This window comes from Pezoporus occidentalis, unplaced genomic scaffold (assembly GCF_034315485.1).
Source record: "Pezoporus occidentalis ecotype Australia unplaced genomic scaffold, CSIRO_AGI_Poc_V1 ctg68, whole genome shotgun sequence".
Classification (NCBI taxonomy): domain Eukaryota; kingdom Metazoa; phylum Chordata; class Aves; order Psittaciformes; family Psittacidae; genus Pezoporus; species Pezoporus occidentalis.
The window spans coordinates 4,506,410-4,534,402 of record NW_026916030.1 but is presented as its reverse complement, the minus strand read 5'-3'; the positions used below and the strand labels follow the sequence as shown (position 1 = coordinate 4,534,402).

Below are 27,993 nucleotides of genomic sequence, written 5' to 3'. Positions count from 1 at the left end.
TCTGGACTTGGGGGTATTTTTGTTTTTTCTTTCTTTTCTTTCTGCTTTGCTCTGGTTCTTCATAAAAAAATACCTAAGAAATTAGCATTTGCACAAGGAAACAAGAAGCTACATATTTGCCAAATTAAATCTTAAAATAATTTTGTAGACTGTACAAATATACATCATTAAACATTTACAACCTTAACTTCCTAGACGACTGCTCTTCCAAGCAATGCAGCTATCCAGCTTGTCTTTACAAAAGCTCAAATCTATCAGCTGTCAGGTATAAAGTCCCCTTCACAATTAGAGAAGGTATGGGAAAGAGATGAACCTACTGATAGCAGTGGTATCAATACAAGGGAGTTCCAAGTGTACCAAATAATTTAAAATACAGTCCTTGCTAGAGAGAAACCTGGGAATAGATTTTCAGTAATGAGCCAATACTCGTCAGTGAAATGTCTTTCTTCGCTTGGCACTGTTTGATTCTGTGTTCACAGGTGACTCTTCTGATGTTCTTGTTAATGCACAATAGTCTTTGTTCTGTTTATTGATGCAACTTTCACCTCCTTCACTGTGGGATTTTGAACCACTTTTCAATGGAGGAGCTCTCTGGTCACCCTCATGCCGAGCCGTGGAAGGCAAATCACACTGTCCCGATGTTTGTTGGGGCTTCTTGAAAGCTTCTGTCCTGGAAGTCTGATCCCTGGCAGCTGAGGACGCATCGAAGCCTTGCTGTGATGTTGATCCTGGATTGCTCTGGTCTGGCTGACTGCTGTCTTTTGAGGCCTGCTCCTTCCCTTTGGCTTCAGTTCTACTAGCCATACTTGCCAGCCTCGGGTCCCGTGGTTTCTCCTGATCAGCAGGAAGCACTGCTGCCACCATTCGTGCAGGGGCACTGACTCTCCTGGAGTCCACAGTCTGAGCACACTGTGGCTGCTGGGGCCCTCCACTTCCCTGTGGCACTGCACAACCAGTGCCAGCAGTGAGCTCCTGAGGGCTGCTGGCCTCCTTTGGATTTGCAAGTGGCTTCTTGCCACTGGAAGACGACTGCGTTGGAGGAGGTTGCTTTGCTCCTGCACTGGCTGGGGGCTGTACTGGTGGCTTGAGCTTCAAGATCTTACCAGCATCTTTCCTGTAGCTTTTTTCTGATGTCTTGATAATGGCACCTCTTTTCTGAGCATCCTGAATCAACTCATTCCAGTCTTTGTTTTCCTTTCAGAAAAGGACAAAAGGACACACCCCAGAAAGAAAGGTTATTGGAAAGAAATCCTCACAAACGGACAGAAGATATACAACTCCTTTAATTAAGGTACCTGACACAACTGTCACGGAAACCACTGTTATGTTCCTTCTGGAATGGAAGAATCTTATGTGTCACTTGCAAACCAGCAACAGGCGCTCTGGCTGCTGTAACATAGGGGTGGTACTTTCAGCCATCAGTGAGCTACCACTTCAAATGACAATTTCAGTATTTATGAATGCCAGAAGTTTTCTTGCAGAGAGAGTGAAACAGGAACAAGGCTTTAATGCCCTCTTGTGGTGCAGCTATCAAACCCCACCCTTGGAAAAAATCAAGATCCAGTACAGTAAGACATCAAGCCTCTTCAAGAGCACCCCCTATACATTCATTGGGCCTTTGCAGTCCCCCCCAGATACATAGTTCTGTTTAAGAAATACCTGTTTCAAAGAGTACAAGCAAAGCCTATACTTAGAAATCACGTGACTACATAAAGTAGTATCAAACCCAATAATCTGAAGATCATGGGAATGTTTGGGGGTGGTCTGGCTTTTTAACATCATTTTTTTTTGCTCAAGTATCCAATGACAAATACAATAGCTGGAGGCACGGGAAGGATCGAGCAAGGAAACATTTCTGCCATCACCCTATCTTACCAACAGAGAGAAGATTTTTCACAACCCCCACACTTGAATTGTAAAGCACTGTGTTACAATTTAGTTACTAAAAATATTGTGAGAGTAATTTCTAAATTTCCTTCTTGGAAGCAAGGAAAAGAGATTTTTAATTGTTTTGGTTTTTTTGAAGAGCTTTGGCAGCTGGCAGTTACAGCCAAAGCTTTCGAAGAGAACCTTTCAGAGGCCTCGGTTGTACTGATTTATCAAAACACCACAGAAGGGTCCCCTTTCATAGACTGGAGCAGTCTAAGGATGGTTTTCACTTTCCCAACCCTGACTTGGCCTAAGAGGGTGGATCACAGAAGATCATTTGGTTAACACTGTACCTACCATGAGAGTTTTCAGTCTTCCAAGGATAAAGAGGCTGAATCTGGCTCGGGTAATGGTAACGTTCAGACGCTGGAGACTTGCCAGAAACCTAGGTGACAAGACAAAGCTTAGCTCCTAAACTACTCTTCCACAAGGTTTAAGTGTCAAAACAAAAAGTGGTAATACTCAATTTCAGTGAAATGGAGATAACAGAAGTGGTTATAAAGGCAGCAGTAGTTCATGACCCACTCCCAGATCCCACTGAAACAGCCCTGCCTTACATGAAGGGCTTTGCATTAATCGTGGTTTCTTTCTTTCACCACTCTGACTCCTTGCAGGGAATTCCAGTTCTTTCCAGTTCTTGCGGTTGATGTTTCCTTTCTTAGAGTAAATCCCCTCTTAATGCCAACCACTGCTTCCTTAAGTGCTCCTCAAAGTACAGAGGACATCAACCTCACTTCACCTATGAAGACTTTAAGCCTCTTTTTGACTTGAACTGAAATGGATTAATAATATTTGGCATGATTAATGGGAAAATATTCTACTGAAATACTGAATACTGGACATGAGTATTCTACTTTAAAGGTGACCTGCACTGGAAGCACATGAAAAAAGACTTTTGCTTTGTCATGCTTCAAGAGTGAAATGTATATTCTTACAGAAGAAAGCCAGCATTTGCACTATGGAAATTGTCTAGTCTGGTTATGCGATATCACAAACCAAGGTACTGAAACCTAAACAAATGCTTAAATGTTGATTTCTATTAAGAGTTTATTTACCAACACTCAAAAAAAAGGTTTGTGAAAGTAATATAAATTATTTCTTCGCTAATGAAAAAGCTCAAAAAATGCCCAGCTTATTCTATACTAACAAAGTTTGCAAAACAAAGCCAAGTCCTTGTAAAACTTCGCTTGAGCAGGTTCAACATCAACGCCTGATACTGTGATCACAGTGCTGAGACCTGCTCTTCAGCAAATTCCAAACTGCACAAGTCCCAGCACCGCCCCAGGAAATTTGGGCAGTGCAGAAAACGAGACAGGCAGGAAGCAGACATGGGGAATAGATCCAGCACTACAGGTATTATAGTTCTTTAGGACTTAAGGAGAGCATCTTGAAAGACTACTAAATATTCCTAACAGCTTTTAAAACTGAGAAGCAATAAGACTATTTTCTCAGGGGTAGACAGGGGGAAACAACAAACCAAACCAAAAACATTATCTTTCCTTGGAGTTTTCTCCACCATTTGAAAGTTACTTTCAGAGTACATTTAATGCTGGATTAGCTACCTTGAAGAATACTTTGCTCAGCTACAAGATCATAAGGGTGCTGCAAACTTTCCCATCACACCTTGCCAATGACACCTGCCCCTGAAGCAGATGTCCAACTCATCAGCATGTACTGCTTCTACAGCATTGCACTGCCAAAGCTTCACCACAGTAAACTGGAAAGTTCTCTTCCAAAAGAACAGACAGAGCTTAAGTCCCATGTCAGCCAAAAGAACTGTCAGGTTCTAGCTGTCTTCAGTTTCCAAACTCAATCAACCAGATTAAGAGATGTCCAAAAATCATCACTGTTGTTTTCTACAAGATTTGGATTCTTTTTCTTCCCAAAGTAACGTTCAGCACAGTTAAAAGTCCTTTATCTAGCAATTAGAAAATCAGTATCAGTAAGTATGCAGAAACAAAGACTTTTGTTTATGCAGACTTCCCGCAGTTTAATTTCAAAGCCAACTTAAGGCAACATAATTCTATTACCGTTTTTTAAACCAAGATGACCCGTAAGTCACAGAAAGTTGATGACCCATAAGTTAGTTCCTTCTGTCTCAAACAGGAAACACCCATGTAAAATTACCAAACCTGCTATCTTGAATCGAGACTTCCTGCAAATCTTGTCACAACTCAGAAGACAAGCATATCCATCTAGAAGTCAAAGATCTAGCTCGTCTGCATCACACTCCTAGTGACATATGTAACTAGTTAACAGTACTTCTACAGAGAGAATGTAATATTAATAGGATAATGAGTTGCAGAAATTGGATTTCATTTAGAGAGAGCAGCATTCAGAAAGTTACAACATAGATCAAAAGCTGTAAGAAAAATAACTGCTGCAGTACTAATGCAAAGAGGCAAGTTCCCAAGACCAATCGTGCCAAACCAAAACGGTGACAGGCTAAGGGAGGACACAAATTCATCAGCACGCAACACAGAACACAATACTTACCATTTCCATGTCCCTTTTGGTCAGAGATTTCAAACCAGTAACATTAATTCATGCATTAAGATACCCTTTAATTTGCTGGCTGTAGTGACTTGCTCTGGTCTTACATAACTGCCTTACTGTCATATCAAAAAATATGACTCTATCTAGTGTCACTGGAAAGGGGACTTGCAAATCACTGAAGACAAACATACCCAATTGACCCTTTCGTGCTGTTTGCCCGGACACATGTCACTATGATGCAATCTTTCTCTCGTCCCTGGAATGCATCTACTGTGTCCACTTCTGGGCTGTTAAAGAAAGAATTAGCAAGCTGTTCAGTACATTAGTTGAATTTTTAAGCAACACACTAATGCAAATTGCTTAAATACTATCCTTAACCATCATCTGTCAAAATAACCCCAGGTAAACTTCTGCTTCAGTGTAAGAATCTAAAGCTAAATTTACTTTTGAGGCCAGCATCATTACTGAAAAGCTGTTCAGGTCCATATAGCTTGGAATTTTAGTTTTTCTTTTAAATACACTTTATTCAGAACAGCAACAAAATCAGAGCAAGCAGAAAAGTAATAACTAATAAACAGTACAAAGAGGTCATGCCTGGTCTAAACAAAAGGTTTGCATGTCCCCTTTAAAGGCATGACTAAGTACAGATTTTAGGAGTACAGAAGAAGGTTTGAGTTTTTGCTATTATTTTAAGGGGAGAAACATGCAAGAGCCACATCCCCTGTGAAAACTCATGGTTTCTTTACCTGCTATTCCTAAACACTCTGTCCAGTTGTTCTTGAATTTTCTTTTTCTGTGCACTGTAAGGTGTAATTATTCCAATGCGTCGAAGACCTGCATCCTTCCTTTTTTCTTTTATTATTCTAATTAATTCCATCACCAGCTTCACTTCCTGAGGATTACTAAAAGAGCTGAACAAGACAGAATAGAAACATTACAAAACCATGTTTGACAGTGCTTTCAAATTCAGCACTTCAGCCCAATTTGTAAGGGAATTATGAGTCAAAGTTCCTGTCCTGAACTTTTGCAGTCTCCTTCACATAGACACTCAAAGAACTGTACAGGCAGGCCCTGATGAAGGGGTAACAACAATGAGAAGTATTAGCAGCAAGAGGCTTACACTTCAGGTTCCTTACAACTATATAGGTTTGCTTTCCTTACAGAACAGGCAAAGGGGAGGACTGAGCCTGCCACCTTCTGGTACTACCACAGCATGCAGCTGTGAAAGGAAAGTCGATAAAAAAAAAATAAATCAGGAATTCAAATTGCTACTAGAGTTAGAGACTGTAGGTACTCACTAGCAGCTAACAGCCAGCCAAATCAATATTAAAACCAGTTTCAGATCTAACAAAACAAATAAAACCCCCCCCGAACATTTAATACCTGATTTTTTTGTGAAACTAAATCAAACAAAGTTGAAAATGCAGTCCTGGCTACTTTATGCATATTGGGAACAACAAAGGAGAGAAGTTAATTATTTCTCAGCAAATCTAAAGTTTGGCTGAGTAGAATGCAGCACTTACTCATTGTTTCGCTCCTCACGGCCATCTCCTACATCAAAAATAAGGTAGGGCTGGAATGGCCACTCTGAAGAACATCTGTTCTCCTCTGTTGCTCTGTAAATAAAACATTTTTATCACTAGGTAACCATACAGGATTCTAAGAACTGATACTTCATTTATTTACACCATGGTTATCAAACACAAGCAACTTTCAGCTTTCCCCTCCACAAACTCCTTAACTTTCACTGCTATGTGCAGATACTGAGGTCTGAAAAGGAACTCTAAGCAGTAATTATGCTCAGTTTTAAGTGACCTAGTTAACCTGTGTATCACAGCCAGCTCTAAAAAGGTGGAATGAGAGTTTTCTCTCATTAAGCATCTTCCCACACATAACCTCAGGGATTTTTAGACACAAAAGAATATCCTGGTATGAAAAGGTTTCTTTGAAATACCTCCTGCTTAGAAAGGAGAACAGAGTGTCACCCACCTATCAGTCTTTAGAGTCCTGCCATAAACATAATTGGATGGGAAGAGGCAGATGTCAGGGTGCATCCGGTATTGCACAGTCAGCTGCACTACTGGCAGGCTTCGTAAAATATTCTTGTGCACTTGCTCCTCCAAGTGTCTGTGCAGACGTGCCATCAAGGACTGATCGTAGCCATATTCCTGAGCTTTCTGCCAGGGGAGAAACATGGGACTGACTTCTGGGGAATGGGTCCCAAATTAACGTCAGGAACTTGCTTCTTCAACTTAAAACTACTTGGTGTTGTCTTTCAAACTTCTAAATCACTGATAAAATGACAACAACTTGCACTTCAATTTTCTATTTGTGTTAGTCTGTTTCAGGAAGGATCACCTGCATAAATCTCAATTTTTGTCAGTGTTGTCTTTAGCAAGGCAGCTTTTCTTTGTGAGTCACAACACTGGGAAATTTTAACAACATCAACAATAATGAAAAGAAAGATCTTCCAGGTGGCATCTCCTTAAGCAAGCACACAGCCTCCGCACGATTTACCCTTCTAGAGAAGGCAGTCTGGTTTTCCTCCCTTTTTACCAGATGTTTAAAACAGACCTTACTGTCAGATACAGGAGCAATCCTGTATGTTTAGTCCTTGGAACACATCTATAGGGTGGTGAAGTCCCCATACAAACAGCCTTCATCCCCCATTCCCTAAGAAAATTGACACTGACTGAAGCTCACATAATGAAATAACAGAGCCTGCCACAACACAGTGCCCATCACAGACCAAGTGCAGAGCTGCACTGAAACTCCTATTGCCATAGCTATTATTAATGGTGCACGAAATCAAAATCAGTTCCAAGCTGCACCAGGAAAGGCTATAGAGGTCATACTCTCTCATCTCCATGAGCTTTATCCACACATTCGAAGGCAGTATTGATACGGTCTCCACATAACAAGGGACTGAACTTGCAGGGCAAAAGTTAGCATCATACACATCCTGATCTGACATTGAAGGGTCTTTTTTTCCTTTTACATGTTCTCTAAATACTGTTCTTTACCCTGTATCCACTATATAGCATAAAAAAAATACAGTTTGAATACTTACCACTGATTTTACTGTAGGAGGGAGCTGTCTGGGATCTCCAACAAGGACAAGTTTATTACAGCGATGGATCAGTGGAATCAGTGTTTCAACCTCACAGGACTGCCCTGCCTTTTGTATATGCAAACAGGACAGAAAGTAGAAGTTGTAAGCAAAGGAGTGGAGGGAAGGATGTTCAATTTCCTGGAACAGAGCCAGGATAACTCAAATGCCTTCTAAGTCTTCTAAAAAATAAAAAGGAAAAAAATAAAAATAAAAAAAAACCACCACAAACTCAAGAGAGGAAAAAATAAGGATTTCTCCCTAATAAAAGACTACAAACAGATTTTTCTTTTATTATGAAATATGCAGAGCACTCTAAACAGATACAAATATAACCCAACCATCTGGACATCTCTGAAGAGATTTCAGAGCAACAAGAACCATATTTCAGCCATGATTTTAAAGTAAAAGCCGTTTTCCATTAAAGCACCAAGTCAGAAAAAGCAGCAAGTTATTCTTCTCATGGCTCTACACAGCAGGACAGACTGGCTACCAGTTAAAAAGCAAAAATGAGCCACTTGACCCACAATACCTCACACCAACAGGCAGTCAACCAACCACAAGCCACCTAAGCAGAGAGCAAGGCAGACCTTAGAGGTGGAACATGCTGTAGTTCTAATAGCTTTACTGACCTCATCCACAATGACACAGCTGAAAGGATCAAGTCCTTGCCGAAAAAACACAGACTCCAGCAGGCATCCTCCACTTGTGCTCAGCGTGCAGCAGATGATGTCGGACTCCAAGATGATATCTGCCTGTACTTTCTGAGAGTGTCCCCGAGCCTTCAAGTACAACAGGACACCATGTCTCCTTTCCTGTTTAGGCTTTCTTAGAATCATCCTAGAGCAACTTCTAACTGCCTGGACAATACTAACTGCCAAAGAGATCATGCATAATGCATCACCCCAGTGAAGTTATCTCCATTATTACAAATGAAAGGCACAAGTCGACTTCACTGAAGTGTTACTTCCACTTTAAATTACAGATCGATACCAATGAGGCTGCAAGCTGGATAGAAGTATCCTTTTATCTCTCAGCTATGCAATCCAGACGCACTAACTGTGAGCAAAGCTTTATTTGCCACCACATTTGTTAAATCCAAGCCTCCAGGACCATTAAGGGGCAGCATGTATTCATTAAAGATGAACCTTTACTCATCACAAGGTTCATATCACCCAGCCTTAATTACTGGTTTTGCTGTCAGTGCCTATTTCCACTTTCTATCTCCACACACACAAGAAATTCTTCCAGTTGTTGTTTTACTTCAAAATATTTGTGAGTATCTCAGCTCCAGGAGGACTGTAAAGGGGCATGAAAGTGGTAATGAAGATACACCTAGAACATAAGCACAAGCATGCTTCTTTGCCAAATATGGCACAATTGTTTCAATTCTCCCTTAATCGTAAGGGTGGATATTTCCATCCAGTTTTGGGGGGATAGCATTGGGGATTTCTGTTTGCTTTGGTGGTTTGTCTGAGGGTTTTTGCAATATGCAGCCAGAGTACACCTGCATTTCACACCAGGAAGTCTGTATAACTATAACTTACACTTGGCTTATGACCTTTATCTATTTACCTACTACTCTATAAATTCTTCCAGCCACATCAAAACCAAATCTCTATCCCAAAGAATATTAGGTAGAGAAATGTATTTGCTGAGGTTTACTAAAGAGGTGCCTCAAAGATAAATTCCTACCTCCTTTAGTTGAGAAGCAAGCTGTTGTCTCTCCTTTGAAAGTCTGCCAATTTCATCATCTAACATTTGACTCTAGATGGGAGAAAAAAAATAAAGAGAAACCACATATTTTCCATATATCTTTTTTCTTCCCTTACCCTAATTCATTTCTTAAACATTTAGACTTGTTCAGACTTTTTTTAATATTATATGCACCTGAAGAAACTGACCAGTTTTAGAAAGTTGTCAACATATTTAGACTTTGCAACACACAATGTTACATCTTGCATTTCTGTGCAGCTGAGAAAAAGGTTTACCATCAGAAATCTGTAATCTCAGCACAAATGCCAAATTCTTAGACAAAAAAAAGGACAACTTCAAGCACAACACATATCCCAGAATCTCAGACCACAAGGTATATTACTATTTCCAGTTAAACAAAACCAGAGCTTTGAAGTATACAATCAAATTAAATCATTAAGATTTATAAATATGGTTATATTAAAAACTAACTGGTGATAGAATGAAATGAAGATTAGTGAGCACCAGTGCAAGAAGTGGCATGATCAACCAGTTGAAAATAAACCCTGATGGAAAGTTCTTCACTCCCTTTTGCAGTGCTAACCAAATTGTCCATTAATTGAAAAAGCAGCTGAAGAGACAGTTACTGCTCAGAGATGGCATTAAACAGTAGAACTCTTTACTCTCAAAAAATACAAGCAGGATTCAAAACACTACTATCTTACCACTTCCTTCTTCTCACATCTGTGCATGGCACGCTGACGAGACAGCGTGTCCAGCTTTTGATCCAGAGCAGCTTTCTTCTTCTGAATATCCTGGTCACAGTCACCTGGCTTTCGTTCTATAATAAAACAAAGGAAAACATACATGAGAAATAGAAAGACCACATTACAATAACACTTGCTCTCACTCAAATGGACAAACTTCTGTGTTGCATTTTTCTGTTTTCTACTGAGGTCTTGTAAAATAAAGATAATGAGTCTTGTTTCCAACTGCAGCTCTCACGTGCTGCATAGCTGCATTGCTTAAAAGTCATTGCTTTTATATATATGCATTGCAATTTCTTCTAAAAACAAAAAACAAAAAACAAAAAACAAACCCAGTCTTGCTTATTTCGTTTTACTTAGATTTTAGGCCTCATGAAAGCAGACACTTTCCCACCAAGACTGAACAACAATACTTCATGAAGCACATTTGCAGAAAAATCTCTTACCAGCTCTTCCTTCTTAAAGAACACATAGCCCTAAGTGCAAAACACCATTAAGCTCAACAAAGACTGAAGAAAAGTCTGATTTGAATGTTACTTACTCATCCTATGTTCAACTTGCTTATCCAGGCTAAATCCCCGGACTTCACTGTTGATTGCTTTTTCAGCACCAAGTCGCACTAATTTGATATCACCACAATTTCCTGTTTACAAAATCAGGGTTAAAATACTTTTAGATTGCTCCAATCATCTCTGCACTTTGGTATGAGCGAAACAAAAAAGCAAACATCACAGATATCAAACAAGGTTCTTCCTTTTCTGCTTTTCAGGGGGTTGCAATAATTTATCTAAGCACAACTAAAAAAATTCAGGAATTCCAAACTCTAAACAAACAATCACATACAAGCAACAAAGATGGTGGTGCCGAAGTTTTAGTGCTGGCTAGCAGTTACAAATATTATTCTAAATTAACAGAACAACCTATTATTCTCAGGCTTATCTAAAACTTAAAGAATTCCTAATTTAGGAAATGACCAAGTACCATCAGAAACACAGCTGGTAAGCCAAAAACAAACTAACATTTGGTTACTATAAAGGTTTGGTTTTTTTTTCCCCACCATACACCAGAGGCCTTGCTCAAACTTTATCTACTTTGTATTAGTTACAAACCAGGAGGAGAAAACAAAGCACAAGTGAGAGGCTCTGATGTAAAACTTTTCAGTCTGTTCAGCATGATCTAAGTCCATTTTCATTCAAAACTGAAGTAATAGTCTTGTGTTCAAATCTCTAAGGAGTAAAAACTGGTGAACTGAAACTAACATTATGAGGAAAGGGTCAGTGTCTTTATGTAGACAAAGTGCCATCTATTAAAAAAAACACCTTGTAGAAAAGCACACTGAAATTAGTAACGGTATAAAAATGTATGAATCATGCTCTGCAAGATTAAAAAAGCTGCTTAGAGTAGCATATACATACTATATCTAATCAACTGTTCTAGCTTTTACTTCAGGTTTTGCCAAATTAACAGAATTTTAAGCAGAATTTTAAAGTAAACCATACCCAAAGGCTCCTGTCTGTTTTGGCATTTTTCCTTAAACGCAATGATGATCTTTTTCATGAGTTCATCAACAGCAGCATTTGATGGTGCACAAACAAGAAAACGGTTTGGCTTGATCTTGGAATTTGCTTTTTGAGTTTTCTCATTCCTGGTGTTCTGTGATTAATTAACAAGAAACCAAAAAATGCTCTTTAGACTGTTTTCATTTGTGATTTAAAAGCCAGACTGTACGCTCATCTTAACCAGCAGGCAGACTATGGGGACTCTCACGCTTAAGTATCTCTTAAGGTATGTCTTACATTGACTCACAAGTCAAATGTATTAATACTACTTGCATGAATTCCCTTCAACAATGATGTACTTGATAAATCTACTGGATGCTGTCAGGAAAACCATTAAATAGGACAGACCAGATAATATTCTTTCATACATCAAAATGTTAAGTTTTTTTTAAAAAACAAGTGTTTTTATTACCAACTGTGCACATTTCCTTGATTTTACTCAAGTTTTGTAAAATAAATGTTTTCCAAGATGCCCAAAATTTCCACTTTTACACCCTATACTATATAGATGTAATAAAGTCAACTTAATGAATCACACCCCCGGTAATTACCAATACTGTGCTCCTATTTAGCTAAAGCTCTTCCATTGACACCATCCTTGTGTCCATTCCACGCATCACCAGCACATGACAATCACATCAGGTTCACTTACTTCTCTCAAAACACGAGACAGAAGTCCAACAATAGTTTTTGATTTCCCTGTTCCAGGTGGTCCATGGATAAGGCAGATCTTTGGAAGCCCCGGGTGCTGCTTTACCATGGCATAAGCTGTCTCAATGGCTCTCTTTTGATCTTCATTGTACTCACTCACATTCCATGCCTGAACAAACAGACACAAGGAAAAATAATGTATTAATGTTGATCGACCCTTTCATGTTCATTTTATGTATTTTCAGAATGTCCCCCACCCCTCTAACTCAAGAACTTGAAGGGCATGGAAGCTTTTAATTCTAGGTTTGCTCTAGATGCACACCCAATCCCGAGTCAAGCTGTAATGAAGGTTTTATTTACCCTACACACCCCTTTATTTTGCATGACCTTTCCCATACTATGCCTTATTTCCTGAACGGACACTCGTCCACTGTTGAAAAACACCTGAAAGCTGCCTGAAGCGCACTATTAGTATCTATGTCAACACAGCAGAAACACACTATCACACAGTCAACCAACTCTGAAATGCAGTGACTCAGTGCTTCTGAAACTTGTCTCAAAAAGCAGCATGCAAAACCATTTTCACAAAACCACATCCAAATGCCCACTTTGTCATCCCTAATCACATTCAGCTGCATGACTTACAGTGCTTTCTGAAGCTACAGGCAAATCTCTGGGACAGAAGTCATTGTAACTTGGATTTATGATGGGTTTAGCCAGGGGACTCCTGCTCAGTAGCAGCAGACCTTTGAATGTTCGGTGTGTGGTCACCAGGGAGCCAACCACTATACACTTCACTTGCTTATTTACGAAGAATGACAAATTGCCTCGAGTTCGCACAGAAAGATGACAGATGGTATGCTGCTCCTTTTGTCCTATTGAAAGAGGGGAGGAAAAATCAAAACAAAACCACAAGCCGTTAATTCAAAGACTATCCAAACTGTTAAGTAGGACACATTCTAACAGGTCACTCGAAAGAATTCATCAGAACCATGCCTTCTATTAGGAAGCCAACAACTCATTCTCGCAAAAAAATCCAAATGCCAAAACAAAACAAAAACCCCACATAAAACATATACAACAATGCTCTCTAACCCAACCAAGATTACCATTTTAATGAGGCAGCATTAATCCTGATAGCTGGTAATTCAAACTTCAGTTCCAGAAGATAGTGAAAATTTTAGTCAGTGAGACCACTGAAGTTCATAGCACTTCATATCTCACAGCAATGAACTCCTCAAGATGTATGCAGAGCATTTAGTCATCATTAGTTTCTGTTCTTATGCAAAGTATTAACCTCTATACTTTAGGAAGTGCCTACAAAAACGCACAGAAAGCAGGTCTGCACCTATAGTTCCTGGCTTTTTACGAAGCTTCTAGCACAGAAGAGACATGCTGTAGTGGAAGAACAATCCCATTTCCTCTGAGATAAGTTGCATAGTACAACTACCAACAACCAGTGACGATGTAGCATTTTATGGTACCCAGAAGAATCCCATTTTTATTTCAACCCTATTAACTTACTAGTTGCACGGCCAGATGCACGAGAAAATCGTGTCACGAGACCAACTTCATTCACTATTTGGTCCTCCATCTCACTGTCTTCCCTAAAGGCATCTTTTTTCTTTTGGACCACCAAAAAGATTAAGTCATCTTCTTTTGGATGAAGTTGCTTTGCCAAATCACTTTCTCGCAGATGAGCTACCCAAAATACATTTTGAAATAATTAGAACATTAAAAGGAAAAGGGTTACAATTACTGTCTGACTATAGAAGTACTACAATTAACATATTCAATATACTTCAGTAACACTCACCTGTTAATTTTTAAAGCAATTAAAAGCTATAGCAAAAGACTATGAAGAGTTTTAACACCATCCTGCATCCTTAAGCCTGAACATAGCACTACAAAAATAAAGCAAGTCAAGGACTATTTTATTTACCAACAGAAGCTAAAATAAAATCACAAATGAATGAAATGGGAAGTTGAAAAGATTTCAGCAGTAATCAAGTAACTTTTTGTACTAACACATAAGCCACAGATTCCCTGCAAAGTATGTATTCCTGTTACGTGCATTACGTAAAGCAGCAAATTCAAATCTTTTCTGTAAAGCACAAATTCTGCCTGTAAGTGCTAGCTCATTACAACACATTGCTTATGTGAAAATGAGAAGAGGGGTTTATTAAAACAAAAAAATAACAAAACCAAAAAAACCCCACAAAACAACCCCCTTACCTGTAAAATCTGCTGTGTTCAAGTCAGCAGAGAAGCTCTGTAAGTTAAAGTAGTAACTCTTCTCTCTTACTCTCTGGTTTTCTATCCACTCTTGTGCCAGCTACATGTTGGAAAGTAATAGCTAAATAAAAATACTTTGAAGGGTTTAGTGTTTCAGAAAAATAGCGTATCATGACTCAAAGGGCAAACACACTAAGCAGAAATACAAGCAAGCTAACAGACTGTCAGGTACAAGCCAACAGTCCTACCTATTTCTCTAATGTATGTGGGCACATTACATAAACAGAGCAAATGAAAAGTGCTTCCTTCCCAACACCCTCTCATTTCTTACAAAGCTCTTCAAAACAAATGTATGTTCCCCCCCGACCACATTTTCACCTTAAAATACCAGTATTATCCTGGTACTAACTTCATTTTTTACCTTTTTTTCAATGGAAGAAATGATGCAATGACTGAATTTGCAAACATGCAACTTCAATTGAAGGAATGCTGCGTTTTCTCACTATTAAACTATAAACTATTAAAGTCAAGCTATTTGGAAAAAAAATACTTTTCAGATTAACCCCCCGCTCACATAAGCTCTCAACATGAGCCAGCCAAACATTCCCTCTTTTTAAACTGTCATTAGAAGATTTCCATTTTAAGCTTTATGTGCTATAAAGGAACCACTTCCTTTTTCCCTCCTTTTGCATGCTATTGTTGATGCACACCCAATAAAATAGTGGTACTTAAGGTAACACTGACAGTCCCCATCTTAAGCTTAACTGTCGTGATATTTCCCCCTCATCATTCCTGTATTCAGACCTGTATCTGAACATTTTCAGAAGGTAAATACAAGGCATGTAACAATTTTTAATCTCTTGGTAAAATCTATTAGGGCTGATGAAAACAAAACCAAGAGGCATACAGCTACTTACTGTTTCAAAGGCATTTAGCATCATCAAGGGGAAAAATGTATTGAAATAGTCATTGTATCCTTGAAAGTGGACAGGAACAGCGGCTACTAAAGACTGTGTCAGATTACTTGGAGGTCCAAAGAGGCTGGAGTTTACAAACATTTCATAAGTCCACCTTAGGACTTCAGTAATAAAAATACTGTAATCATGCTGCTTAACATAAAAGGGTGAAGAACATGCTTCTTGGACAGGCCTCCTGGAAATGTTTGAAGCATTGTCATTCTGTCTATTTTGTGACTGAAGAACATTATTAGGAATATTGGCTTGAGGTACGTTAATGAAACTTGGAGACTTGCACGTCTGATTTCTTATCGGTATAGGCTTTGCATTTGGAGGCCTGACCACCACTGGTTTTGCTGCATTCACTTTGCTTTTTGAAGCTGGTGGTAGCTTTTTAACATCTTCGAGATCCTTGCTGAAGGCTGCATTCCGTGAAGAACTTGCTGAGCTGAAAATTTTGGTAGTGGAAGGCTTTCTTGGTTTAGGTGGCAGGAGAGAAGGTTTAGCAAACAAATGATCTGCTTCTGAGCTGGTAGCTGAATGCTTACTACAGTACTCTCCCGGGTTTTCTACTTTTTCATTACAGTCTTTGTACGTGCATTTCACTATAGTTGAGGATTCACTCTGCTGAAGGCTTTCAGCAGTATCCACTTCCTTTGGGTTTTTACTAGCTCTAGTGGTATCTTGAACACTTTCCTCCTCAGAACATAATTCCATATCCACTGGATCTAACTGAGTTAGAAACAGATCATCATCATCACCATCACTATTTTCATTTGATTTACAGCCATTTTCTTTTGTCTTCTCACACTCAGGCTGGACAATGCAATCATTTCCTGAAGGTTCATTTTTACCATCTCCAACCAATGCAGAGGAAGAGGGACTTGAATACAAAGGTACAGGAGGAACCATCATACCATTATCCTCTGATTTTATGTTAATGTCTGAAAAACCAGGCAGTTTAGAGACACCAGTCTCCTCCTCCACAAAAAGGCTTTCAAATTCTCTCTCACCCGCAGCAGGATAACCAGTACACACCCTTTTACTCTCTCCTTGCTTTTCAACAGATGCCACTTCAAACCTTCCAGGCTTTTGTTTCGTAAGCTTTGTATCCAGTTTGCTAGCTTTTTTGTTTCTACCCCCAGAACTTCCTGCAGGATTTCCCACTCCAACCCTTCTTTTGGGCCTTGTCTGCCTTAAATACTGAAGGTCTTGGCAGGCCAGCAATTTTTTATTATGTTTTATAGACAAACTCTGAGGAGCAATTAGTTTAATCTTCTGTTTCTGTGCAATCCCAATTCTCCCTGCAGCTTTACCATAGCTGCGCAGTTGAGCCAGACTCTCTAAAGAGCGCTGGGATAACTCAAATGCTCTGCGAGGCGCCTTCTTCAGACCAAGTTTTTCTACAGTTGATGCTGGTGCTGGACACTGCCGAACTTTCCTTGGAGGAACCACAGCAGGCTTTGAACTGCCAGGTTGGGAAGTTTTTGATGTATTTTGAAATAGTTTTTTGGTTTGTGCTGGTTTAAGGACAGGTTTTTTAGGGCTTCTCTGAACAGTTCTTGCTACTTTAGAGTTTGCTATACTCTTCTGTGGGCTTGCACTGTTTTTCTTAAGGGCCAGTTTTGAAGCTAATGAGATCTTAGATGTAGATACTCTTGGTTCAGTCAATTTTGAGTGCAGGGTGAAGTCTTTGACAGTGCCTTTGCCTGCAGAATTCTCCAGTTGATCTTTTGCATTTTCCTCACCAACAGATTCTTGCCACGTTGAATCAGTTACTACTTTTGTATTATCAGCTTCTGTCTGATGAGAAAGATTTTCTGTCTTTCCTGTCAAGTTTGCTTCTTCTTCCATGTTATCATCATTTAGGTAATCCATATCGTAACCCCATTCATTTGTGTGATCATACAGTGATTCACTTGAATCACTACTCCCAACCGATGTTGAAACGTGACCTTGTTTATACTCTTGAGTTACTTCCATGCTATAGTCTTGAGTATCTTGCCAAACCGAAAAGACATCAAGTTCTGTTTCAAATTCAAAGCACTGAGACTCACAGTCTTCCAGTGACAAGAGAGAGCTTGATACCTTTGATTCGGTTTTGGTATCACTACCAGAAGCGCAGCTGGAAGTTGAAGGCTGCTCATTTTCATTTTCATTTTTTTTTGTTTCTTTCTTGTCAACCACAGAGTTTTCTTCATCAGAAGAGTCTGAAATTATAATGACTTTATTGTTAAGGCAATCTGAACCACAGGGAGACGTGGTACGCTGACCATCACTGGAAGATCTTACCACACCTTTCACTTTCCTTCTAATATCACACACATTATCATCTAGTGAGCTCTCTTCGCTTGAATCAAAGGGAAAATTGACACCTTTGGCATAAGCAGCTAAAGATAATTTACTGAGTTCTCTATCAACCTGGGAGTCTGTTAAAGTATTATCTTCAGAAACAGTCTTCATAAAATCCTCCTCTTTCTTCCCCACTGAACTGCTTTCTCTCTTGAAATACTTTGAAAATTCTAACAACCTGTCACTTGATCCACACTTCACTGACAGTGGCCTGATCCGAGAAGCAGGGCTGGATATATTGTTCTTGTTTTCAGAGCTAGATGGCACACAACCATTTGCTGAATTTTTATCCGTAAAACAGGACTTTGAAATTTGATCTTCACAGTTATATTTAGCCAAGTCATTTAAATCAAGCTGTTTCGAGTCTGACGCTTGCACATCAGGTGCTTTCTTAATCTCAGATTTTAACAGTGAACTTGATTTTAGTCCAGTTGATACTTTTTTCAGTAAGGTGCCACTGAACCCTGAAAGCATAATCCCATCATCTTCATTCTCCTGCATACCAGGTTCACTTTTAAAGAAGCTAGAGCAATCTCTGCCTTCCTTTGATGAGACAGCACACAGTGAACGGTCATCTCTGCCATATACACTCATCTCGCATCCACCACCATGTGCACTCTTCTCCTGCCTTATAGAAATGGCAGGTGAAGTTGTAGAGTTTGCATCGTTTCCTGCAGCCACAGAGGTATCCAATGCTCTGTTCTTTATACCTCTTATAACTTGCCTTAAACACACTTGTAATTCCTGAGTTTCCTGGATGTTCAGCTGCCAACCTAAAGATAGACTTCCTCGCAGAAGAAGATTGAGTTTGTCTAGGTATTGCTTGCAAAGAGCATGCTGCCCAATTTGATAGCCTTCTCTAAGAAGGCTGCGTATCAATTGCACACAGGCATGCTGCACAGAGTTAGAAGCTTGTAAAGATACTGTCGATGAACCTCTCACACATTGTCCAGGTAGTTTTTCAGTGCACTGTGTAAATGCAATAGCTGGAAGCTTAGTACATTTCACCACTGCTTCCACCCATTCCTGGGAGCTAATCCATAACAAATGCAGGCACTTCTTCTTTCTGTGTAGTTCAATAATGGAGACCAAGATCAGAAGAAAAAATTCAGAAACTTTTTCACATTGCTGGATACTTTCATTGAGAATACCTTTGGTTTCCGAGCAGAGGTAGTGAATGACCTCTACTATATATGCTACACCCAAGTCCTTTAAATCCATAAGCGACTGAACAAAAGGGATGAACCACAAAAATGTGCTTTGATGGATACGTGTATCTCTACCAATTGCAGATTGAAGCATGTTAGCCAGTGCTTGCATATCTTCATACATGTTGGGGCAGTAGTCTGGACAAATGGCAGTCTTCCATCCAGTATCCTGAAAAATAATTTCACCACAAATCATCCTCATCATAAACATCTGCAGAGTTCCATCTCCCAGGTGTTTTTCTTCTAGTCATAAAAGTTACTTCCTTTCAAATATACATTCGTTAATTGGTAACGTCTCTTATATCCTAATGCAAGTCTAAAACTAAATTTTAAAAATGCAAAAAATAATCAAACGCATGTGTATAAATAACTCATTTCCTAAAATGTAACCTATGAAATAAGTGTAAAGTAGCATTTCCTTTAAAAATCACTGTGAACTCTCCAAAAGATATGCTGACATATCCTCAGATAATCAAATATACATTTAAAGCCTTCAAAGACATTTCTTAAATACATTGCATCAACATCAAGAGAACACATCCATAAATATTTATTCTGTATGTACCAACTGAACAAGAAGTGATCAGACTGGCTATTATTTAAGGCACACAATAGTGACATACATCATTCAGTACTTTTTCTTTACACCGCTAGTAGAAACTGAGTAACTTCCCCTCATGTATTTTATAGATGGTTTAAACTGACAGTTTCATTCTGTGATCAGAGTTCAAAGAACAGGGAAACAAAATATTGGTTTAATACCTTTTGAGGCTTTTCTGTGTTATAACTATACACAATCTGACTGCAAGTAACCATGTCATCATTGTAGTCTGACTCTGGTTCAGTTTTCAGTGACCTGAAAAGAAATAGAAACTATTACAGACTCCACACAACTAACTTACGCTATAAGAAAGCCAACTGGCCAAGACAGATTCCATTTTTCAGATACTGACCAGGTGACTATTAAAGCTTGTACCTGTGAAAATACATCGTATTTAAAATTGTAGGGCTTATTCTATCCTGCTGGTTAAGAGGCAGGAGAAGTGGCTGCCTCAGGAAAAAGCCTTCTACTAAGCCACAGATTTGACTATCTAGAACAAGCACCCAGAAGAACTCCATTTTCTTTGAATTTTCTGTGCATAAACACAGTTCAGTGATGGCTATGCACTCCTCAACTTTGTATATAACTATTTGAACACAACACTCAAATAGCTTGTTTAACTGAGGAAAATCTCCTTAAATATGCCTTCCTCTTATCTACAACGTTCCATGTATCTATATCTGCAGCTATCTGTAAGATTATAAACTGTGCATGTATAAAAAATACTGAACATTTAACACATTGTCACTCAAAATTGATTCAAAATCTACCACATGAAGTAAATGACTGGTACGGTTATCTTATTTTCCACCAGGTTTTTAAAATTAGGCACAACTTCAGTTTTCCAAAATAGGTGTTCCTGAAGTCTTTGGACCTGGATTCTTATAAATACCCTTACAAGGGACGGTGTGCCAAAAGATGGAGCTCAAGTTTAAGCAACAAAATTCTGCTCTCAAAGAAGTTATTTCCAGACTTCCTAGCACTGTGCTAACCAGCTACTTCTGTGCCAAATAAACACTTTACCTTATTAACTTTTTGCTCAATACTGACAATATTGTCCCTCAGAAGTTAAAAAAATCCATTTTATCTTAGGATATAAGTATATGAAGACAAAACCTTTCAAAAGATTATCTGGGGCCTGCTATGTGTTTTAATGTGTTTCCTTTCAGCAGCTCACTACGTTATCCGAGCTACTGAAGAACTGTTCCATGATTCTCACTTTATTACCTTCCCTTAAAGGAATACATTTAGAAAACAAATAAAAGTTTTAAAACCATACAGTACCATTAAGTAAATCTAATCTTGAGAAATAGTTAAAGCTTAACACGAGCTGAAAGTAAACTCGAATCAGTTGTCATCTGGAACTACAATCAAATCTAAAACTATGTAATGCACTGAAAATTCAGGAATCCCCACAGCTTTACAAAGAGTGTCAGGCATGGCAATCTCCATTAAATTTATGTGCCAGTTGGTTATAGCAGTAAGCAAGAAAATAAGTAAACAAGAAAACCAAGACCAAAGTTACTACACTACCTGGTATTAAATCATAAAACTGATCTAGTCTCCAAGTAAAACTGACCTCTTAAAGCTACTGCGTATATTTTTTATCTCACTGTTGTAGCTCACACTGTTGATAATGGTTTGAAAGGCTTGGACTGGATCAATAAGCTGACCCCATACTTTAGATCCGAGTTGATCCAAAATAACCATGAAACAATGCAGCGCTGGCCAGAAGGGGTCAGTAGACTCATCTGAAACATAACAGTAACATTGGGGAGAGTTGAAATGCAAGAGTCCTGAACACTCTTAGACTAAGCTGAAGTTGAAAGCAGTTGGTTTTCATTGATTTTTCTTAAACACTAATATAAATATATGTATTATAGTAAGTTGTAACTATACTCTTTAACCTGGAAAAAGGATGAAAAACATCAACCTCACTTATTTGTGCAGACAAGACACTGCTCCTTATGCAGTAACCGGATAACAGTAACTAACATTTCGCACCACAATGAATCCAATTCTTCCACACTGATTTTTGCAGTACTGTTCTACGAAGTGGGTACAACTTACACAGCTATGACAATTTATACTTCAAATTCAAGCTAGAAGCAATTGGCTTTCTCTCAAGTATATTCTTTCCCCTTCATATAACATCATACCCTCAATAAATATATTAAGCTCATAAGAACCTAGTCATTTGAGACACAGCCCAGATCTTGAGCTCATGTGCCAATCCCAGGCTATGCCATGACACGTGGCCTACAAGAATGGTCCAAGGGCTGCTAGCCTAAATTCCCAGCTGCAAAAGGGGTTCTTTCAAACAAATGGGTGGAAGAGTCAAATTTTAAGCAAGTTGTAGCAATTCAGAAGAAGGTGTTTCTGTATTTTAGGACTGAAAAGTCAAAGCATGCCACAGTGAAATGCACATTCCCATACAACCTGTACATTAAATGCAAACAATATAGTAGAAGTTACAGATTGTCCTCTCAAAACCTCTAAGCCAGCCTTATGTAAGGCACTGCCATTCCTTTCTATTTAAGAGTTTAAATGTAATTTTTCAATGTTTGTCAGTATTGCTCAAGTATTACGCAATAGTGACCATCTTCCAGAAGATAAATAAGCCTCAGCTGAAATCACCTGAGATACACTACTAAGAATTCACTAAGAACTTCAATAAGGAAGTTTGATAAAGATTAAAAATAGGCTATGAACTGCCTTAAACTCAGTATCAAAATTAATTACCAGCAGCTTCTTTCTCCATGGTGTGAAGTATAGACTGCATGAAGTCATTTTGTTTGTCTGGACCCAGTAACAAGGAATCCAAAGCTTGTTCTTCCAGCACTGTAAGCAACATACAAATCCCTAAAAGAAAAAAAAGATGCAATTTGTCCACATATTTGCAAAAGTTTGCTCTAATTTTCACCAAACCAAGGATGTTTCCAACACCATTATCAGTGTAACACCTGACCAAAGAGATCAGCAGCGACATGAAACACACTACTGTTGTGCAACATTCAATTTTCCAATTTGACATGCCCCAAAATAAATAGCACCTATGAAACAGGAGAGCTCTGACTTGAAACAAATGTTTATGAGAGACTACAAGTACAAATTCATTCCAGATCATACTCACCTAGCCAATAGTTTTTGTAGTTGGCAGTATCATATAAGTGAGATGGCAGAAGGATGAGTTTGCCCTTTTCAACCATTGAAGAGCTGTAAATATCCTGACTCTCAAAAAGCCCCAACTCAATAACTTTGAACAAGCAAGTCAGCACTTCCTGTAAGTCATAGTAATCATCTCTGTCAACCTTGCCTAAATTCCTTGCTGTTAGAATGGCCCATCGACGAATCTAAGGATTGAAACAAAAAAGTTTTATATTAATAGTAAGAAAAAAGAACAAATAAAATCACAATGCTGTAAGATTAGGAAACATTGCTACTACAAACAGGACAAAAGTGTGTTTTTACTAAAGGAAGGTCTCATAACTGCAAGAGTGGGCAGTTTTATAAGGAAAGGCTGAGAGCTGGGTTTGTTCAGCCTAGAGAAAAGGTAGCTCAGGGGAGACCTTATTTAAAAGGTGGCTACAGAGAAGACAGACTCCCTTTTTAAAAGCAATTGCACGGAAAAGATATGGGGTAATGATCACAGCTCCTGAGGAGATTCCAACTGACCACAAGAGGAAAAACTTTCACAATGAGAACAACCAGCCATTGGAATAATCTCCCCAGGAAGTGGTGGATTCCCCAGTGCTGGACACTTAAGATTCTGCCATTCCACTCTAGGTCACGCTTTGCCAGGAAAGGTGGGAGTAGAAGATCCTTGAGGTCCCTTCCAACCTACTCTGTGAGTCTGTGAAACAAAACTCTTTGGGATTTATGTGACAAAAAGGGGAGCATTTGGTTTTGTACTTGCTTGTTATTACCTAAACATTGTTTTTCCGATTAGATAATTGTATACTGTAACAATAGGTGTTAAGCTGTGCTGTCAGCACAGGACTCTTGTCCACTCTTACCTTGGTGGAATTATTCTCTGACCTACTGAGAAAACTTCAGAGTTTGGGCAAGCGTAAAGTAAAATACTGTTAAATCTTTTACTGTTTCTTAGGACATGAAATTTTGGACTCCACACTGGTGTTTAAATAAGCCAGCTGAACATCTGTAACTTCCGCAGACTAAATGCAAAAACAGCAGTGATTCTAGAACAGTTTCTTCAGCAAGAGTAACTATATTCCTACTGAAATCTCATTTTTCTATATATTGTTAAATACAGAAAATCAAACACTTAGAATTCTGAATGCTAGTATTTTCATGCTCTTGCCATTAAAATTAATAATCTATCCTGATGCCATTTAAAACCAAGTTTTAGTGGAAAAGAAGTAACTTACCACTTCATTTGGGTGTACCAAAAAGAGATAAATTCCTGGATATTTCTCAAAGACCTGAAAGGAACTGTGACTTCTTTCCATTCTACAGAGCACTTCTACACACACCTCACCTACAAGGATAAAACACTTACATTAAAGGGTAATTTATATGCTCACAAATAAGCGTATAAGCAATAAGACAAATACAAAATACATATACACACACATACACGCTAGAACTTCAGTTTAACTAGTACTTGTTATTTTCATCTCCTTCAGTAGAAATAATACCATTCCCCTCCAACCGTCCATGGTAAGATACATACTGACTCTCTCATGCAGCAGCAGATATGGGTATTTCAGTACTTCTAGAAGGGGCACTCGCAGGTTATTCTCGAAGTCGGGGCCCACATAGCCAGACAGCTGTGTCTGTCCATTCTCATCGACTACAAACAACTCATCATCTTCTCCAGCTTCTTCTTGCATGGATTTCTCAATGTGGGCAACAAGACGGGAGGTTTCCAACTCCCACAAGACCTATTCAGAAGGGAAAAACAATTACCCTAAGTGCATATGTGAAGAAAGCACTTAAGGACATTTATTATCACATGCAGAAACTTTAACTAGACTTTCAAAACTTAAAATTTCATTTAAAAAGTTTCTTTCCAAGTGTGGTGTAAAATGATGAAGTCTTGAGGGAGAATTCAGATTGTGCGAATCACAAAACTCTCACTTCAGAGCTAGGATTATAACGTATGGTGGTTTTATATTTTTGTTAAATATGCATCAACAATCTCAGTTGTTATTTCAGGCCAGAGATTAGTCACAAAACTTTGCTTCACTGGCCAATATAAAGAAGTATACAATACAGAAAACAATCATATGTGGGAAGATGGGAAAAGCCTTTTTTAAATCTTGCCTTCTCACATATTTTGTAATGTATTGGTGAATGGAGTTAATGTAAAGAATGCAAACAGACTGACCGACTTGCTAAGTATTTGTAGCAGATTCAGCTCACTTAACATTACTCATCTCAAGTAAATTTCTCCCAACTTCAATTAGAAACCAAGATTATTTCCTACAGCTAAGAGAACTTTGAGCAGTCCAGTGACTGACTCCACCTATTTCCAGTCTATACTCAGATGAGACTGCCCTGCAGAGAAATCTAATTTAAAGAGCAACAGTGAACAACTGGCTACAAATATTCATCTTACACACAAGCTTTCCAAAATGTAAAACTGGGATACTAATGAGGAAGAATTACAAAAGGCTTAAGATAACAAGAGTTTTAAACTTTGCCTGGTTTTAATCACACAAGATTGGAGCAGATCTCAAACTGAAGCACAGCAGAAAACTATGAATGAAAAGTGAAAGCTAACAAAAAGAAGAAGAAACGAGAGTGGAACAGATGCCTGAGGAACAAAGAAAACACACTGAAGAGGGTGAGCTGTTAGTCTGTGTTCCAGAGTTCAAGGATTCCAGGTTGAGAGAAACAAAACACAATAGAGAAATCTCAACTAGTTTATTAATACAGGGAAAATATAGAGATAATAAAAGATAGAGTCAAGGATATTTTTGATGTTTGGTTATCTTACCAACCCCAAAGACCATGTAATGACGATCAGGAAACCAGCTCCAAGAAACATCATTGCAGCGTGAGGTGGCAGACTCAACCTTAGCGGGCATCCCCGCGGAGGCAATGTTGACCTAGGTGCTATGAGGTTCTGCCTCTCCACATCACATGAGGCTCAGGCTTTTATACTACCAAAAATGCACACTCATTTTGATGTAGGGGGCCAGCCTACCTCGGAAGAAGTGGCCAGCTATACCTAGAAAGGTCTCCCAGGATCGGGACTTTTCTGAGGACCAGCCAAAGGAGGACTTTTCAGGGAGGACCCACCACAGACAAACAGTACTTTTCCATTTTTGTGTGTTTCACCACAGACCATTACCTATTCTCACTGACACAGTCTGGCAGGTGTTCTTTTTTTCAGATGGCAAACCACCATAGCATGAATAGAGTACAAGCTATAACGCCTACTCAGCAACTTCCCACAACTGTTTTAGTTCTCGCTAATTTGAATATACGCAAAGCAAGATGGTGTTCTGGCTTTACAACCAGCTCTTTGCAACACAATATATAAAAAGCAAAACAGTTAAAAGGCCACATGGCCTATTCCCCAACACCAATAAACACAACCCCTGCACAAAACCTCCCCTTACACTGAAGCTGGACCACAGAAACCTCGTTTGAACGTTTCCTTGCAGTCTGCGTCCTCCCTCTCTGGTTGGAGCCAAATTTCTTAATTACCTCATGTAACCCTGGCAGTTTTTCCTTGGCTTTGTGGTATTCAAGCACACACTCCAGGCAGTAACAGAGATCTTCATTGGATCCTTCAAGATCTTCCGGGGACAACCGTTTAGAAGCATAGCTCTTCAGGAACTCAGTGGCGTCGGGACCACTAGGTGTACACCATCGACACGTGCTCATTCTTTGCATGGAAAGAAGGAGGAATTAGTGGAAGTTCAAAGGCTGAAAGCAACAAAATATGCCCTTTTGGCCACAACAGTACCTAGTTTTCAATGTGATGAGTTTCAGGATTTACGTAACTCATTGACAGCATACATGCGTATGTTCTTGGGTGACCTTATATTATACAGATATACACAATTAAATAAAGGAATGCAGATTAAACCATTAAATTAACATTACAGAAAAATGCCTCCTAAATGGCAAGCATTAGAAGTAAAGCACTGAAAATAAGTCAAATTACATCATTTGCAAACTATGACATAATATGTGAAAAGTGACTTTACGTTGCACAAGTAATCCCTCATCCACACTTAACGCACACTTTCCAGGACTGCAACGCTGGAGTTCATTATATCGCTTTACTGGTACCCATGGAATGGAGGTCTAATGCATACAAAACGTAATTAGCTTTTTTTCTTACTCTCCTGCTAAAATTTAGGTCAACAAATCCCTGTTGCCAGAAGCAAAATATATCTGTGCAGAACTTTTCTATCATAGCTGTTATTACAGTTAGAAAACATCATCATATTCTCGCCACAGATTGCTTCCTCTAAAAAGAAAAAAATCCTAAATAAGCAGCAATACAGTCATCTCAGATTATGATAGCATGAACAGCTCAACTGAAGCCTGGGAAAGCATGAGGACTTGAGGCAAGTATATAAAAGGGAAGACAGTAATTACTGTGCTGTTTAGCATAACAAAGAATGAAAAAGGGAAATCTAGATAAAGCAAAACCATCCACTCCCTCATACACAGGTACAGGAGGTATTTACCTTTGGAAAAGGAAGGTATTTGCTGTGAGGGTGTGTTAGGTAACATGAAGACAAGTGCGCTACCCCGCAGCTGGGAAAGGGGGCTGGCCCCTCCAGCCACACATGCCCTCGAGTATCTTTAGTAATCCATGCCCTGGAAACCGAGCCTTGGTGGCATTTCAGAGACCTAGGAAAAGAAAATAAGCCTCAGAAATGGGTTAAATTCACGCGTTATAGACTAAGAATGGCTTTGGCACTCAGATTAACGTGCCATCCACTGAAGAGCCAAGTGATCTGCACCTGAATCCCCTCCGGACGCCGAAGGCGGGCAGCAGATCACGCACCCGCCTTTTCCTAACAAAAGGTGGGAAACTTCATCCGCGCACGTTAAGCGAAGAAACCGCTCCCGTAGCGAGGGCCAAGCCTGCCTAGGGGCGAGCAGCAACCACCGGCACCTCCCGAGGAGAGAGCGAAGCGGCGCTCCCCGGTTCCCCCCCCCATTCCCCAGCGCCCACTCACCGCTCCTCCGCCGGAGCTCGTTGCAGCCGGGAAAGGCACCGCCGCTTACCCGCCGAGCGGGCCCGCGCCTGCTCTGAGGCGGCGTGAGGGGAGCGCGGGGTCCCCCGGGGCAGCGGCAGCGCGGTCCGGCCCGGCCCGGCCCGGCCCTCCCCTCCTCACCTCACCTCACCTCACGCAACCCCGCGCTCCTCGCCCCTGCCCGCCTGCTCCCGGCCGCGGTGCCCCCTCCCCGCACACACACAACACCGCGCTTCCGGGACGCCG

General features: G+C 39.6%; 1 protein-coding gene across 1 annotated transcript; it reads right to left on the bottom strand.

Moving 5' to 3' along the window:
- Positions 1–16: 16 nt before the first annotated feature.
- Positions 17–27,441, bottom strand: SETX (senataxin). The gene is made up of 25 exons (XM_062641168.1): positions 27,232–27,441; positions 26,237–26,417; positions 24,252–24,462; positions 23,947–24,056; positions 22,692–22,911; positions 22,301–22,420; positions 21,138–21,309; positions 19,720–19,813; positions 15,359–19,126; positions 14,442–14,541; positions 13,731–13,907; positions 12,852–13,081; positions 12,208–12,375; positions 11,496–11,649; positions 10,538–10,639; positions 9,955–10,070; positions 9,230–9,301; positions 8,167–8,316; positions 7,496–7,603; positions 6,415–6,602; positions 5,949–6,041; positions 5,172–5,336; positions 4,617–4,712; positions 2,227–2,314; positions 17–1,194 (listed from the first exon to the last, which is right to left on the bottom strand). The coding sequence occupies exons 2-25, from the start codon at positions 26,414–26,416 to the stop codon at positions 430–432; spliced, it is 7,647 nt and encodes a 2,548-aa protein (XP_062497152.1). The 5' UTR covers position 26,417; positions 27,232–27,441; the 3' UTR covers positions 17–429.
- Between the last annotated feature and the right edge of the window lie 552 nt (positions 27,442–27,993).